The 17,676-nt window shown below is 32.5% G+C and overlaps 1 protein-coding gene and 1 non-coding gene across 2 annotated transcripts in view; both read left to right on the forward strand.

The window, feature by feature from the left end:
* The first annotated feature begins 905 nt into the window (after positions 1–905).
* The window catches only part of EPHA6 (EPH receptor A6), a 973,333-nt gene continuing 956,562 nt past the window's right edge, over positions 906–17,676 (forward strand). Inside the window, exon 1 of the mRNA XM_049785675.1 lies at positions 906–1,362. Coding sequence (XP_049641632.1) covers positions 927–1,362 — 436 coding nt within the window. The 5' untranslated portion in view covers positions 906–926. The remainder of the gene's footprint in view (positions 1,363–17,676) is intronic.
* On the forward strand, positions 13,689–13,820 carry LOC126026384 (small nucleolar RNA SNORA51). The gene has a single exon (XR_007501672.1). It is a non-coding gene; the product is annotated as a small nucleolar RNA SNORA51 (small nucleolar RNA).

Here is a 17,676-nt window from a genome sequence, read left to right on the forward strand (position 1 = left end):
GACCCCTTGCGCACGCTCCGGACAAGCCAAATTGAGCGTCCCCGGTGGCCTGAAAGGGATTATGACACGGTCGTGACCTCCAAGGCGGTGTCATCGCCTTGAAGACCTCGGTGACCCTAGTAGACCCGCCTGCGCGCACTCAACCTGGCTGGGAATTCTCCTCCAGCGCGCTGCATGCAGCCCTTGCTTTAACTCTTCCTGGACTCGCAGCCCCCCCCCCCCCCCAAGAGGGTGGGGGACACCCTAGCGGACAAGTTGAGCCAGCTTTTGAGTTGAGAGGCTGCTGGCTAGATGCCAAGCTCGTCCCGGTCCAGAACCAAGCTCGTCCCAGTCAGCCGGCGGCGGCGATGTGGAGGAGTCCCGGAGCAGAGGCGTCGTCCGGGATGGTGTAGCCCGAATTAGCTTGCTTTCTCGCCCCGTTGGAAAACACAAAGAGATGGGGTGCCAAGTGCTTGGGAGACTAAGCGCGGACTCCCACCTGCCTGGAGAAAGGCTGCCCAACCCAGAGCGCCCCAGGTAGAAGCGATCGAGTTGGAGAGGTCGCCACCGGTGGTCCCCGCGCGCAAAATCGTCTCCATCCCGGCTAGAGGCTTGCTTGAAGAAGTGGGGAGCCCTGCTTGCACCCCGGCAGAGCTGTCTCCTTCGCTGCTTCTCTGGGTCCCGGCTAGGAGGAAAGTTCCCATTCGTGCGCCCCGGTCCCTGCGCTTCTGCAGCCGCTCGCTGGAGTCCGGCAGGGCGCACGGGCTGCACCTGAGTGTCCCGGGTGCACCCCGCGGGAAGGTGGGGCGCCCTTCCCCTACTAGATCCCCCCTCCCCGCCCTGGGCACCCCCTCCTTGCCGGGGCTCCCCTCCCCCAGCTCGCTCCTGCGCGCGCGCTCTCCGGAGCCCGAGTGAACAGTCCTCGCGCAAGCGGGACCCGGTGGTGGATGCGATTCCGCCCGACTCCAGCCTCCGGGAGCACCCCGGCGCCGCAGGCAGCAGCAGCAGCATCGTCCTCCTCCTCCTCTTCCTCCTCCTCCGAAGCCTCGGCGCCGGCACCTGGGCAGCCTGGACCTTCGTGCCCTGTCCCCGGGGCCTCGCGCGAGGGGCGCCCCGGGACACCCCCGGAGGAGGAGGAAGAAGAAGAGGAGGAGGAGGAGGAGGAAGAAGAAGAGGTGGTGGTCCAGGTGGTGGTGGCCCAACCGCCGGACCCCTGCCCCAGGAAGAACACCTGCCACTGGTCTTGCAGGAGGCGGACCCGAGAGCTGCCCACCAGAGTCATGGGGGGCTGCGAAGTGCGGGAATTTCTTTGGAAATTGGGGTTCTTCTTGCCTCTGCTCACGGCATGGCCCGGCGACTGCAGTCACGTCTCCAATAACCAAGGTAAACCAAGGGACTGGCTGGGATGTGGGGTGTTTTTTTGTTTTTTTTTTTTTTTTTTAAGCGAGGTGTGTAGGGGGAAGGGAGAGGTGTTTCTTTCGGGGGCATCGGTGCTTTTGGAGGCAGCCCTCTGCTGAGAACTTCGTCCAGGGTAGAGGTCTCAGACTGGCCACTTGGGGGGGACAGCAGAACACAGGACCTGGGAATCTCAGGAACTGTTGTCCCCACTGCTTCCAAGCGTGTTTAAAGGAGACCGGCAGCAGTGGGGTGCCCAGGTTGTCTGCCCCGGCTAGGGATGGGTCTCTGCCGGGCTGTCTACACTGTAGGGGGTCAGGGATTGGGACAAGTCTGCAGGGAGACTTGGGGTGGTTTCTCAGAGCTGGGTAATGTGAATCCAGTTTTTCAAGGCCAATTCTTGGCTCCAAAATCTGTGCGGTCCTTGAGCAACCTTTGCTCTCTTGCACCCTCCAGACTGAAGAGAGACTGGGTCGAAATTATTCTTCTGCAGATGCACTTAGATTTTTCACTCTGGACACTCCCTTTTTTGTGGGTGCTGGGTGGGTGGGTGGGGGACAGGGAAGCAGAAAGAGCTGGAAGTGTGAATATGCAAGTAGTATAGGTCCATCCCATTCACAGGCAAGTTGGCACATTGATAGGTTTTTGGAGGAACAACCCATCCATCCGTAGAAGTAGTAGTGTAGTAGAGATGAGCAGCTTGTGAAAAGTGAAGGTCCCATTTACTGAATGGAAAGCCTTTAGAAAGGGCACAGCATTTTCTTTCTCTGGTTCTTTATGGGACACATCTTACCGACTCTTCTGTGTATGTTTATAAACTATCACCTGCATAATCTAAATTCTCATAAAGCGAGAGAATATCTAGAAGAGTTTTCCAGCCTGCAACTTCCTGACTGGATGCTTTCATTGGCCAAGTGATGGCCACCAATGTCACCTGTTAGACTTCACATTTTCAAAAGACTTCAAATAAGAAACCAATTGTAGTAAGAGTTCAATACACACACACACACACACACACACACACTCAGACATATCAAATATAAGTCCTATATATCATGTGACATTTGTGCTTAAAGAAAAGCATCTAGAGGTAATTTACTGATATAAAAACAGAACTCTGAACATGAAACTTCGACTTTTCTAGCTAAGGTAAAGTTGAGAATCAAGTTCTTTTTGTCGTAAAAATGTTCATTATTTATAAATCTAATTTTCAAGAATCAGTAACCAGTTGTTCTTATTCATACAATTGTTACTTGCGGCATGTATTCCTAATTGTAGCTTCTTTATATGTCAATTTGAAATTACAAGTAAACTTACAAATTTAGAAAATCATAAGTTACGGTCTTGCCTTTAAGGTTTTATCACATACCTGCTACCTTACTGTCTTCTGGATGTGTGTACCACCATATACAGCCTTCCTTAACTTTTTTTTTAAGGCCACTACCATTCAGTATCAAAGGATAAACTCTGAGAGTTGCTCAAAATAACATAGAGTTACGTGACTTTTTATCGTAAGGAGTGAAAATAGTTGAAAAGCTAGGCTTAGATAGTAATTATTTAAGTATTTAGGACTGCAAAAGAGAGGTTTAAAGAGTAACAAAACTACTCTGCAAGTTTTTCCCAACAACTATTTATCGCGTAAGATTCACTGTAAGCACATAAACTGTAAACACTGAGGTGAAAATAAAACATTCTAGATTCTGATGACTGAGGTGTCATTTACCAATGTATCAGCAGTTAAAGTATGATCTTCTAGATTTTCAAGTAAAATTTAAGGTCACAGAAGTGTCATTGGTTAATATCTTATAGTAATTAGGCATTATACCTAAAATATTTATAAAATAAATTAAAACAAATTCAAGTAATGAGTTACTTAAGGTTAGTGAATGAGCATTACATTGTATACCCATAACTTAAATAGCAATAAACTTAGTAGTACTCTATCTTTAATATTCCAGTAAAACTGATTTTGGGTTAACATGCTAAAACTCTATCTATAAAACTACGTATAAATAAAATACTCTAAAGGCTAAGACGTATAAACTATTGACAAGTTTTGCAAAAGAGGATTATAAAAAGATATGTCTGATAGTTTAGTCTGAAACAAGTTATTATTCTTAAAAATAATTTTACAGTCCAAAGTTATAGGAAATATAAATTGAGTGCATTTTGAATACTGAAACTATAGAACTAATTACAAGATATTTAAAATATTTTATGAATATTTCCTTAATTTATAATTTTGATAATAACACGAATCAAACTTAACTTTCCTACATTTATTATATGGTACATTTGAGAATTATAGTGTTAGGTTATATAAAAAGATTAATACAAAATATAAATAAGATTTCTACACATAAATTTCAGTATTATAGATGTTTAATTTCAAGAATACAGAATTTTACTAGTAACATTTCTTCCGAAGATTTAATGGAATTCATATTTTGTTTTCTTAATTTTTACTTTTTAGAGGTCACATTTCATATTTATAAAACTTGCCTTTTATTAGAATAGTAAAGTAAAATTTTAATATTATTTAAATTTCTCATGGTTGAACCAGTCACCTTCTTTACTCATATTCTTATCTATATTCAGGTTAATATGTGGATAATGACAAGAGTTAATTTATCTTATTTTACGTGGACTTTAGCTGTTATGAAGAGTAATTAGGCTAAAGAAATCATCTAATTTAACTGACTACAAAGTTTTGCACTATAAAGACAAAATATAATCCGGTTGACTCTGTAGACATATTTTCTTGAAGAATGTATCTGGTTAAGCGAAAATAGATTTGTAATCTTATTTTTTTTATCCCATTAGTCTTCCCTTTATTTGGAAAAATACTATATATTTACAATTTTTATTGAGAACATCCTGAGTTCAACTTTTTTTTTTTACTGTATTGGAATTTAGATATGTTACAGTCTAATTCCTGTATAACATGCAAAGTGTATCAAATCCAATGAATAGTAGTTTCCAGGCATTTCTTTATTAGAAAAAGAAATCTATATTAGAAAATAGATCTTTTGCAACCTAAAAACTTAATGCTACTTTTAAGTTATTCTAATATAATTGATTAGTCTCTGGTTTACTAAAATCATCTTTAGATATCAGGCATATAAATTTATTTAATTGTGAAAATTTTATAAATTGATATTTTACCCTGATAATTCAATAACAAATAAATTATGTAAGTTAAATAGTAGTTTGCTTCAGTACTCCATTAATTTTATAAATTTAAATGAATGGTGTAAAACCCAGAGTTGTATATTAATTTACATAAATAGAACACAGAAAATAATGTGTGTAATAAAATGGATGGCTTAAAATTAGTGATAATACTTAGTATAGCTCACAAACTAAACTTTAAAGTTTTTTTTTCTTACAGAAAGATATTGCGACATTTAAAAGATTTTAAAAGTAACGCTACTGAAAATATTTAGATACTTATTCAATAATAAAAAATTGGATAATTCACAAAGAATATTTCTTAAGGAATTTACTTAAACAAATTTTCTTTTCAGAGATAAACTTCTCAGAGCAAGTTAAGAATATTTAACCATGTACCTCCTTGGTAATAAGAACAAAACAATATAGAATATAATTTTTATGTACAGACAAATTAGAGTGGCATTAGGATTTAGATTCAAAAAGTGAAATGTTACCAATACTTATGTGTCAATCATTATATAACTATTATTTAGTCTGAGCTTGGTATTAGACTATATCCTAAAACTTATTCTTGCACAAATTTTAACGATTCTTTATTTAAACACCTAATGACAAAAATAATGCAGTTTTATTTTTATTTTCTAGGCAGAAAGGCATATTTTATTATACAAGAGAAATGAATGATTATACATGTTAATATATTAACCATAAAGATTTTGTGCTGTTTTTATAATACAAAATTAAACACTTAAAATAATATTTTAATTAAATTCTTTACTAATAATTCTTCATAATCTACTTAAACATTAAAAGCAACATAGATCTATTGTTTTTACTTTTATCAACATTATAATGGGCCCTCACTTGCAATTAATTTCTCTCTTTATATCCTCACTATTCTCTATATGGTTTATTTGTCCCAAAAGTTGAAGGAAAAAGATCTTATTTCACACTGCACATAAACTAAACTCCATTATTAATGGAAGTTCTTCATTGTGTTTTGAACTCAAATTTCTTGAGTGTATAAATATATTAGAGATCAACGCATATCTAGTTAGAAAGTTAGATATATTCAAATTGTCCAATGCACATTGTCAAAATGCAAAACAAACTTTATAGTGTATTGGAAGCATGTAACATAGTTGGGTATACTATATTGATAGTTTCCTGATAGCTGAATATAGTAAAGATGTAGAACAGATATAGTATATATAGTTATGATTTCATCAGAATGCTATTATTTCTTGAGAAATGGAATTTGTATTATTTACACCATCACCCTTTTTTATGTGAGTATATTATTTAGATTATGGAATAAAGAAAAGGATGTTGGGAGACATTTTCTGTACCTTAATTCTATTTTAGAGAGGGAGACTTGAAAATTGAGCACAAAATCAGAGCTATTAGAAATTCAGCGAGGAAAGAAATATAGGCATAAAAATAATTACATGGTATTCTAACTAAGATGGTTGAAAGAGGCAATCCGGTGAGATGATATTTAGACCATATTCTTAAAGAAGAGAACTATCAAAGGATATTTGCATGTAGTAGGGTATACATTCTTGGTAAAGGACAATGTCTAGGAAAGGAAATTGAAAGTAAATGAATTTGACACTTCTGAAAATCTGATATAATTTTCATTGGAGCTTATTGATTAAGGAAGACAGTGGCATAAAGAGAAATGTCAAATAAGGCTAGACACCAAATCACACCAACAGGATCATGGTAAGGAGTTGAGTTTTATAAAAGTGGATATAATGGGAAACTGCTATATGAACTATCTTAATGGTATAAAATGAAGAAAGCAAAAAGAGTATGTAAAATGGCAAGAGCAGAGTTGGGTATCTTGTGTTCTTGTTTAGGATCATGATAGATTTATCAAGAATTATTATAGCCTGGGATAAGGTGATTTGAAAATAAGAAAGAGGGATTTGAAATATATTTTGGAGATAGAATTAGTGAAATTATCTTTTCTTTATTGCTAAATTAATGTAGGTATTCAACATCAGTATAAAATTTTTCATTTTTATAGAAAATCCATTTTCTTAGTTATAAGGACCTGGCTGTACACATAAAGGTAACTGACATTAGAGAGATTAGGTAGAATGAAAGATACATGGTGAGGGTAAAATACCCATTTTTTATGTTATTCAATTCAAGCTGAAATTTAGAATTTAATCTTAATACTTTTACTATTTTATACGTTTGAATATAATGTACACATATTGCATTATAATTATAATTAATTTTGCCAAAGTGGATAATTACAGTGTGAAAAATTTTAAGCTACTTAAATGATCCCCGAATCTAGTTTTTACCTATAAATAACAATATTTAGAAATATATCTATCCATGTCTATTGTAGTCAAATTTCGGTAAAGAAAAGCAAAATGACAAAGTGATACTGAATTTAATATAATTACCTTTTCAGGTATTATCTAATCTTCTTTAATTTCTTGATATTTTTAAATAAAAAATAAAATAATATTTGGAGTGTTATTTTAGAAGGCTCCTTAAATGAGATTTCACTAAATAGCATTAATTATATGAACTTGAAATTTCCTTAGCACTTACCCATTACTTTGAGATGTATTTTAAAATGTTATATAAATTCAGATAATAAACAATATAAAATTCTAACTTAATAGTCTACTTAAATAGTGGCTATACTTTACATTTTATATAAACAATAATCAAAAACATATATTCAGACATAGTATATCTTAGACTAATTCAGAAAATAATGATTTTATAGTTTTTTCCTTGATAAAAATTATGTCTTCTAATTTTTAGTGGTGAGAGCACTCCCGCCATGTGCTGGACTTTGCAATATAAGTCAGGTCACACATGGTGGGCTCAGGCCACTTGCAAGACATGTTTCATATCTGTTCTATCCCAGTCCCTATGACTTATAAGATATACAATTGAATTGTTCACTAATAAATATTGTAAAACTTAATGGAATTTTTTTCACTGATACTTTTGAATACTTGCCTCTTTTGTAAATATTCTAGAATTCTCCCAGAACTCATAATACATTGAAGAATGTCTAACCTCTTTTCTACATCTCATAGGAAACAATTTTAAAATTTCATTTAGCTCCAAATCACTTAGACTTAACATACAAATCACATTGCTCTAGGTTATAAAATAGTGCTGATGATCAATGAGCATAGATAAAAAATATTACTAAATATATAGTGCTTCTTAAGTATATAAAGTATTTCATTATGTACTATATCAATAATAATAAGTCACCTCACAAACAAGAATTAATTACCTTTGGACCAAGGATGATGTAGATAATGAAGTTACAATGAAAGTAGTCATAAAGACCTTATTCTTTAGATGCTGTTCTGTTGATATCATATATGTTCGAGAATTAGCATGTACTTTTTAATTTAAAATTCTTTTATAATATGGACAGTGTTAGAGTCAGATATGTGTGAGAGAAGAAAATAAAAACTATCACTCCTTGGGCCTGGAAGATAACTTAAATCTCATAATTTGTGTACCAAGGTGATTAGGACAGTTTTATTATTGGTGAGTGATCCCCTGTTAAATGGTCCTGAAAGATGACTTAGTAATTTAGAAAGTGCCCAAGGAACTTGTGATGCTACATATGAGATAGTGCGATTTATATATTTAGATGATGACCATAAAGGGTCCCTGATAATTTGGCAACACAAATCACTTTTCTTTATAAAATGTCTTCATAAAAATTTTCAGAGTATTTTTGTGTCAGAATGAGTATTCAATTTGTTACCTGGAAAGAAAGCAAATATACTGTTAAAGTATTTGTGTGGGGTAAAAAAAAACAACCCACATATGGTATGTTTTCCATTGGACTGACATATGGTAGAGCTTTTATTCAAATGTTTAAATTAGATTATTCTAGTGTGTCTACTTACAATACATTAATTGTTAAATAATGTAGTCATGCTGAATATGAAGGTTTCTAATATCAAATATCAGCAATGACATGTTTTAGCTGATCTTTAGTAAAAATTGTGATGAATGTGTGTATTTTCAGCTAAGATTCAGAAACAATATAGTCAGCTATTTCCCAGGATACTGCATAGTCTATAGCTTTTGACCAGTTTGATGACTTGTACTCCTGTACTTGGTAGATATAATCAGAAATGCATTGCTTTCATATCTGTTTTAATTTTTAACTTGTTATGTGTCAAACATTTTTGTTTTCCTCCCTTCCTTCCTTCCTTCCTTCCTTCCTTCCTTCCTTCCTTCCTTCCTTCCTTCCTTCCTTCCTTCCTTCCTTCCTTCCTTCCTTCCTTCCTTCCTTCCTTCCTTCCTTCCTTCCTTCCTTCCTTCCTTCCTTCCTTCCTTCCTTCCTTCCTTCCTTCCCCTCCTCTATTTTTTTTTTTTTTTGCTACACCTACTGGTTCTCAGGGATTACTTCTGGGTGTGCAGGCATGCTCTCAGGAATTACTCCTTGAGGTGCTCTGGAGACCATAATGTGGGTCTGGGATTGAAGCCAGGTCGGCAGTGTAGAAAGTGATGCCCTACCTGCTATAATATTGCTCTAGCACCAATATTCATGCTTTTTGATCATGGAAAATACACTATAATACATTTGTAGAACTCTTCAATTCAAATGGCAGAATTAGTCTGTTATCTTTTCTTGTAATGTTATGTTTTTTCTGTGAATTTTTAAAACTTGTAAAAGATGTAAGTAAGCAGAGTAAGCATTGTTTATTACTTTTATTAATAAGTGAAATATATTTATTTTAATCAAGTTAACTATTTTGCATCACAGTGCTTAAATTCTATGGTATATGAATATTATAAATCAAAGCATATTCTTAGACTGCACACTGAGTATAATACCTTGAATAAGAAAAAACATTTGTCATAATTAAGATAAACAACCTGTAGAAAGTTGCCTAGCAGTGAAGATTATATGTAAATATACTTTATCAAGTTAATAAAACATTTGTATGCAAGGAAATAATCAAGTATTACATTAGTAATAATTATCTAAAACTACCAGAATGTTTCCTACCAAATTTCATTTAAATTATAGATTAATAGCAATTTTTCCTGCATCTAAAGTATTTATTTTGTGAATGCAAATGAAAGTAATTAGTTGATATTATATGAAAAAACTATCTAAAAATAAGTAGATAGAATTGTACAAAATCCTATGACTTTTAAATTTTCTTTGCAACTTTTATTGTAGTATTTTTGTCCTTTAGTTCCTACAAGTGTTGCTCAGTTGTTACTCCTGGCTCTGTGTGCAAGAATTAGTTCATGGCCAGAGCAATAGCACAGCAGATAGGGTGTATGCCTTGCAAGCAGCAGACCAGTGTTAGATCTCTAGCCTCCCATATGGTCCCCTGAGCCTGCCAGCAATGATTCCTAAGCACAGAGCCACTAGTAATCCCTGTGCACCATTGGGTATGGCACAAAAATTAAAAAACAAAATAAAACACAAACAAACAAACAAACAAAAATTATTCCTTGCAGGGACCAGAGGACAATATGTGATGGCCAGGGATCTAATATGGGTCTGCTACTTTCAAATTAAGCACCATACTCACAATTCTGTTTCTCTGGCCCCTCTGTAATTTAAATAAAATTAATAGATTGGTCTACTTTTTTTCCTTTCTTTTTCTTATTTGGGCCTCACTTGGCAGTGTTCAAGGATTACTCCTGGCTTCGCACTAAGGAATCCCTCCTGAAAAATCCCAGGGGACCATATGTGGTTTAGGGATTTAGCTTGGATCAACTGCCTTACTTCTGTGCTATCTCTTTGGCTCAAAGAATTTTATTTTTGAAGATTGATCTTATTTTATTTTATTTATTTTTCTCTTTCCCCAGATTGAGCTTATTTTAAATGTTAGTATTAGAGCATTTAATATGCTTATTAAAGATAAATGAGCAATTTAGGACTGAAACAGAATCATGAACAATTTTGAAACTACATAAGGGAAAATATAAATGAACAAGATCTTTAAAGTATTATCAAACATTGAACCACATGAAAATATTATTTTGTCTAAAGCTATCAGATAATTTTTCATTTCAGTATAGCGGTTGGACTTTTTATATAATATAAACACTTCACAAAAAATCCACATTATTGGTTTATATACATATATTTTAGAATCATTACAATGCTCTAGCAATAATAGGTGTGTAATTATTCCATTTTAAAATTTTTGTTTAAATCTTTGCTCTTTACATATGTATTTTTAAACTGTGCTGAAAATGACAGTATTAGGATAGTCTACCACCTTTAATTTTTTGATGATTTTGACTTAACTAATGAATTTATATGTGTGTGATTGAATAACTAAAACATTGATTTTTATAGAAAAGTAAAGTATGGATTAAGTTATCAACGATGTAAGTTCACATATGTGAACTTTGACCAGAGGAGTAGAGATCTATGAATTAGTATGTGAAAATACTTGAACTAATTATTCCATTTAGCATATTCACTATGATCATATATTAGTCATAACTTTATGTGATTGTTGAATATGAAATCAAAATTTATTTTAATAACCATAAAGGACATGTTATAAAATTTCAGAGATATAATATACCTGATATCATAAGAGTATTAGAATGAAGAGAAACAATATAACCTTTGGCAACAAATATTGACTTGGAAATTGAACATTATAATAATTTTCACATTTATTAGGATTTATCATCATAAATATATAAATATAGAGCATTATAATGAGGGATTCTTCCAGACACCTCAAAATTTAAGTTTCTTTCAACAGGTTATCTGCAATTGATCATTCAAAAAATCAGCACATACATTTAAAAAATAAAAATTAGATTGAGGCTAGAACTTATATTGGTGTGGTGGGAGGGATGCCTAGATGATGATCAAGGGACCAATTCTGGCTCTGTTCCAGGGGATCATGAGATGTCAGGGATCCATCCACTCAGGCCTTCAGTATGCACAGCTTACACTTAGCTTGTTGAGTGATTTCTCTGACCAAAGACAAGAAAGTATGTAAGTGGTATAATTGTCTTTTTTTATGAAAATATCATTGTATACATTAGCAAGTATATTTAAAGGATGGAGATATACAGGAGATAAAGCAGTTACGTGCATATACTCTGTGTGCTCTTCTAAGCACCATCAGGACTGATTCCTGGGAAAGCTCTGAGAACAGCCAGCCAGAAGTGTCCCTAAACAAACCAAACACTTAAATATTGTTTATAATGGCTACTTTTACAAAGATAACACACAACGTAAATCTATAATGGATTACATTCATTATGTTACTGATTATTTTACATTTATGTAAAAGTAATTGGCAGTAACAACATGATTTACATTGTATGCAACTTAATGCTTTAGAACTGTTTTGTTTTTTTCTTGCCATGTGTTCAAAAATTATTTTTTTCATTTTATTGTAATTATTATTCTGTTTACTCAGCATTTCTCTTTGCAGTTTGGTAACATTGAAATTGCTTGAATTAGTTTTTATCTTGAGAAATTAGGTAAATTACTGTTTGATAAGTCTCATTTTGTATTTGAGAAATGTGGTCCTAAAAGCACATAAAGATAGAAATTCCTGCCAGAATTTGGTATTTTTAAACAGAGAAAAATCAATAACAGATTATCCATGATTAGTTGTTGACATTTAGATTTGCAGATTTGAATGTCAAAAAGCACTAAAGCTATTAATTTGGTTTCAAAATCATAATTGTATTCATTTTTTATAAACTTTATTTTAAGTAATTATTATTTTAAAAAAATTGCATATGCCAATTAACATAATGTATTATTTTTCTTCTCTTGCATGTAAGATTGTTTTATTATCTTTGATACAATACATAGTATAAACCTTTTCCCTCACTTAAAATCATCTTTATAATGTTACTATATAAATATATCTCTTACTTTTTTATATAATATCTTGAATATGATTACTTTTTGCTAAATCATTAATATAATTTGTTTTAAGGCAAATATAATACTAGAAAATATCTCTGTAGCATGTGATTTCAATTAGTTGTGAAAATATTTGACCTCTTGTTAGACTTCAGTACATTCTCATTATTTTATGACATTCTATGTCCAAATTATAACAGTTTATAATATTTTTATATATTCCACTACATGGTTTTATACTTTGGATTCAATTCTTTACATTAGTTTATTTGGAAATTTTATTATTACATAACACCACAGCCAAGAGAGCTTTGATGGTTTAGAATTAATTAAGAAAACACTCATTTTCTCTATAATTTTGTTATTTAATGCCCAAGATTATTCTCTTTCATACAGTTGCTTTCAATTTCTGGTTTTTAAAATTATACTTAATTCTATTTCAGTATATTAGTAGCTGACAAATTATATGCATTGGCTATCTTTATTTATCTAATTTAAGTATTATTCTAACTGTAGTAATTTGATTTTAGTATGCATACCTACATTACATATTTCTTACACATGTATACTAATTTTAAGTATTTCACTAGTTTTTCACTTGAATTATATGTTCCTTGCATGTAAGGACTGACTTAGCTTCTAATTCATTCCACTTCTAATTCTTTCCCCTTAGCATAGTTTAATTGGGATATTGCATATATTGATCAACAGATAGAAGGGAAATAAAATGTTTATTTATCAAACACTATACTAGTAACAAACACTCTACTATTACTTCAATGCCTATAAAAATTAGCAAAGCTCATTTGTTGATAACAAGTAATGAAATTTAGTCAGATCTGCAGTTTCTTACCATCCAATTTAAATCTAAATCATTCCAGTCCTGTTACATAATAGCTACATGGACAGGATAATTAAAATCCACATACATAAAGGTAGGAAGAAGAGGAAGGTATATGCAAACAGAAATGTTTGCTAGATGGTCATTCACCAACACATAGGAGGTGCATATGCCATTTCTTCAGAGGTTGTTCATTTATATCAAACTCTCACAAATGTGTAAACCTACTACATTGTCTAAATATGCATGACTTTATGTTAATATATCTTGCCTTAGAAAATGCTCTGACAAAAAGCAAATATTTGATGATGTGAAGAATTCTAGAAAGTAATTATAAAATATGTAAAATGCTATTTTGTTGGATTAATTAGTAGCATTTTTTAATTTAAACGTTAGGAAAATAAAAGTAAGACAGGCCTCCCAATGCTTACCACAGGCTGTTTCTTTACACTGACTGTATAGAAAGAGATGGTACAGTAAATGCACCCTATATACACCTCAACTCAGACCCTTTTCCTGGTCTGTATTGTGAATTGGGGGACAAAATAAAAAAAGGTAAGACTATATATATATAATATATAATAATATATATAATATATATAATATATATAATAATATATATATATAAATATATATAATATAAATAATATATTATCCTTATTTAAAAAACTGAAGAATTAGAATCAAAATAAATGCCCATTAGTAATAGATAGCTTTTTTATTTAAATAAAGTTTAAAATTAGGGCACATGCATTAATGGAACTACATTTCTTAATGTAATACATGGGAAATTCATTTTTGTACTGAAAGAAATAATAGAACAAAGAAAAGTTTTGAAATAGGTAACTTCTAAATGGATATTATAGGCTTTGTTTTTTGACTATTCAAGTCATATCTGGTTTTCTGTTTCATATTTTTGCATGACTTTTTGCATGTTCTTTTGCATGTTCTTTATGACATATTCACCTCCAAAATTTTATCAAATTTACAGCAAAGGAAAATAAGAGCAAGAGAATATGGGAATTGAAATTCCCTAAAACCATTTAGATACCCCAATTTCTGGATATCAAAATTAACTATTTAGCTAAGTAATTTTACAAAAAAAATTCCCTACTGTATTGGCTGTTTAGAACATCATCTGGATATGAAATTCATTTTCTTCTGGTCATAAATGAGTTCTTTATCTCTTTAGGGTAGACAACTTGAATCTACTTAATGATAGCATTCATACACAACATTTAAGTAAACAAATAATTTATTTCTAGTATTGTAGTTTAGGTAATGATTACAATACTATTAGAAGTTATGATGCTGTTAATGCACCCCACCCCAGCTAAGTGCCTAGCACTTCCATCACTAGTTTGTCTCTTCCATCACTCTTTGTCTCTTGCAACCTAATCTTTCATTTTCATCCTTTCCTTCACTGCTAGTTGATCAGTTAAAATTACAGTGTAATTTTCAAGTTTTATGGTTTGTCACATGGTATTATGTGTATTAATTTCTTTATAAAAATATATTTAAAAGGATACAGTGTTACCTATGTATAAAATACAGGTCAAATAAATGATTTATGTTAAAAAAAAAAAGAAAAGTGGTACTATGGGATTCTTTATACTATACAAGCCTTGCTTGAAATATAGTATGGCTTAACCACCTAATCTTTATTTATGGAAATGAGCACCCAAGGTTAGGCATTTGCTAGTGTTCAACCATAATGAAAATATGGAGATATCATAGCAAAAGGGTTCGTTTGAATAGTTCTCTCTTCTCTCTGCATTCATTTTCTTTTTCCCAGCACTTTCAGAGGATCTGCTGAACTCTCCCATGAAGTTTGCATGATAGTCAACAAACATAGGCACTCTTTCTTCTTGACATATAGTCCTGAGCAGATATTACATATATCTAGATTTTTAGCAATCAAAAATTAGTTTTCAGTACATGCCATGACTGACAATGTATCTCTTAACAGGATATCAATTAATTCCACATTTGAGAATATTATTTCCACATTTTTCAATATTTTCCAATATTTCCACATTTGGGAATATTATTAATTTTATTAATAATTAATAATTAATAATAAAATTAATTATAATTAAAATAATAAAATATTTCCACATTTGGGAATATTATTAATTTTATTAATAATTAATAATAAAATTAAAATTTTATTAAAGAGCTGCAAATTGGTTGGGTTTGCTAGCTTTCTATGTATCTGTTCTCATAAGCAAAATTGCAGATTTGGGATATATTTTTTGGTATTTTCTGAGCATTGGAAGCTATTTTAAACCTGATTTTTACTGATTGTGAGAGAGGAATCACTCTGACATTCAGAAATGTTTATATTAGACTGAGAATTGTCATGTTTATTAACAGTACTTTTGCTTATAGAAATAAAATTTCCTTCTAATTTTGTGATCAATGAGATTATTACTTTCTCTATTGAAAATGTATGTCACAGAAAATAAGTATAGACAATACAAAGACTAAAGGATACAATTCAATACATCTTTCACTTCAGCAATTTGGCTCAGTAATCTGTATTCTTATCGATATATGATGTTCCCTTTTGATAAAATCACACTAGAAGCAGTTATATTATGAAAAGTGGGTACTCAGAAATGCTTAGAGGAAAAGAGATATAGTAAATATTTTACTCTCTTGTTTTGGTAACTACTGATATTTTATTTTTTTTTAACTTTCTACCATTATTGTGTGTTTCTTATAAGAAAGTACATAATCCATCGTAGAATGAGAGCAGTATCGTGTCTCACGGGGAACTAAAGGTGGCATTGGCTTCCTGTATCTTTGTTCTTTGAAATATTTTCACTTGACTGAAATTCTGCATTAAATGCTTATGAAATATATACATAAAATTCAATAGTTTTGAAAAATATTCTGTGGAAGTTTGCTATTACACTTTGTATAAAATTACAAAAGATACCTTTTAAACTTTTAGCCTATTTGTAGTTATGTTCAGACCTAATATTATCAATGTATACATAAACGCATACAAAGACACATAGGCTGAATCATGATGCTATTTACTCTCTATTTTTTCACTTTGAGGCATGTTTTTAAAAAATTCCAGTATATTAGTGTAATATTGGAAAAATGTAGATTTAAAATCTGTGTATCTTCCTTTTTTGTTTTTTGTTTTTACCAGATGTCAGGTCATATTACATAAAATATTCTAAATATTACTTGTTTGAATATGTAGTTAGTAAAATCAGTTCTAATTTAAATTCAAATTAAATTGATAACATCTCTATGTTTAGAGGTTATTCAAAAATATTGAGCATGTTTTATACTGAGTAGTCTCATCACTAATGTACCTTATAAAAATGTATTGTATCTTTAATTGATGGGGTGTTTAACTTAGAAGGCAAAGGACCAAGTGTTTTCCATCTGCATTTTAACTTAATTCTACCATTTTATATTTGTTATTCCCCCTCTCAGATAAGTCAGTGGTATAAATTACTGCACCTATTTTAATAATGGAATTTATATGGACTTTAATTGACTTAGCAAGGTTGATAGGACATATTAAGAGTTATCAAGGAAAACAAGCAAGTGTTACTCCTATTATTTCAATGCATCTCTAAATGGAAAGGGGAATTTTTGACATCTCTTAATATATAAATATTCAAAGATATTCAAAGATAAAAATATTTAGCATATTTAAAATTTCATGTAAATGTAATAAAATCTACAAAACACTGAACATATATACTTTAAAACGTATGAGAATATGTTTAACTTATTATTTGGAGAATTCTTTATTCTAGTAACTATAGAAAATAAGAAGAAATTTTCTGGGCCTTTGAATAAGCACAGGGATTTGTTTTGAATCATTATCTTGATACCATATGATTTCAAGAGTATTACTAGGGGTCAGTCTTGAGCACAGAGTTAGGAATTATCTCTTAAACTACAGGGTACTCATTATACTTTTTTTTTTTTTAATAAAAAGTTGCTAGTTGACTTTAATACCATTTGCTTGTATTTGTTTTTTTTTTTTTGTTTTGTTTTGTTTTGGGGCCACACCCGGCGATGCTCAGGGGTTACTCCTGGCTGTCTGCTCAGAAATAGCTTCTGGCAGGCACGGGGGGCCATAGAAGACACTGGGATTTGAACCAACCACCTTTGGTCCTGGATCGGCTACTTGCAAGGCAAACACCGCTGTGCTATCTCTCTGGGCCCTGTATTTGGTTTTTAAACATTTACTATGTGTTTATATTCTTTTTTTTAACTTTTTTATTAATTTGATGATATATTTGAATTGCATGCTATTGGATATAACCACGATTAATGAACAATTAATGGCAATTTAATACCTAATAAGAAACAATTCCATTTTAGAGTTAAGCCTTTGACCTTCCTTTTGTAGAAAAAATTGTCT

This window comes from Suncus etruscus, chromosome 13 (genome assembly GCF_024139225.1).
Source record: "Suncus etruscus isolate mSunEtr1 chromosome 13, mSunEtr1.pri.cur, whole genome shotgun sequence".
NCBI classification, from domain to species: Eukaryota; Metazoa; Chordata; class Mammalia; order Eulipotyphla; family Soricidae; genus Suncus; species Suncus etruscus.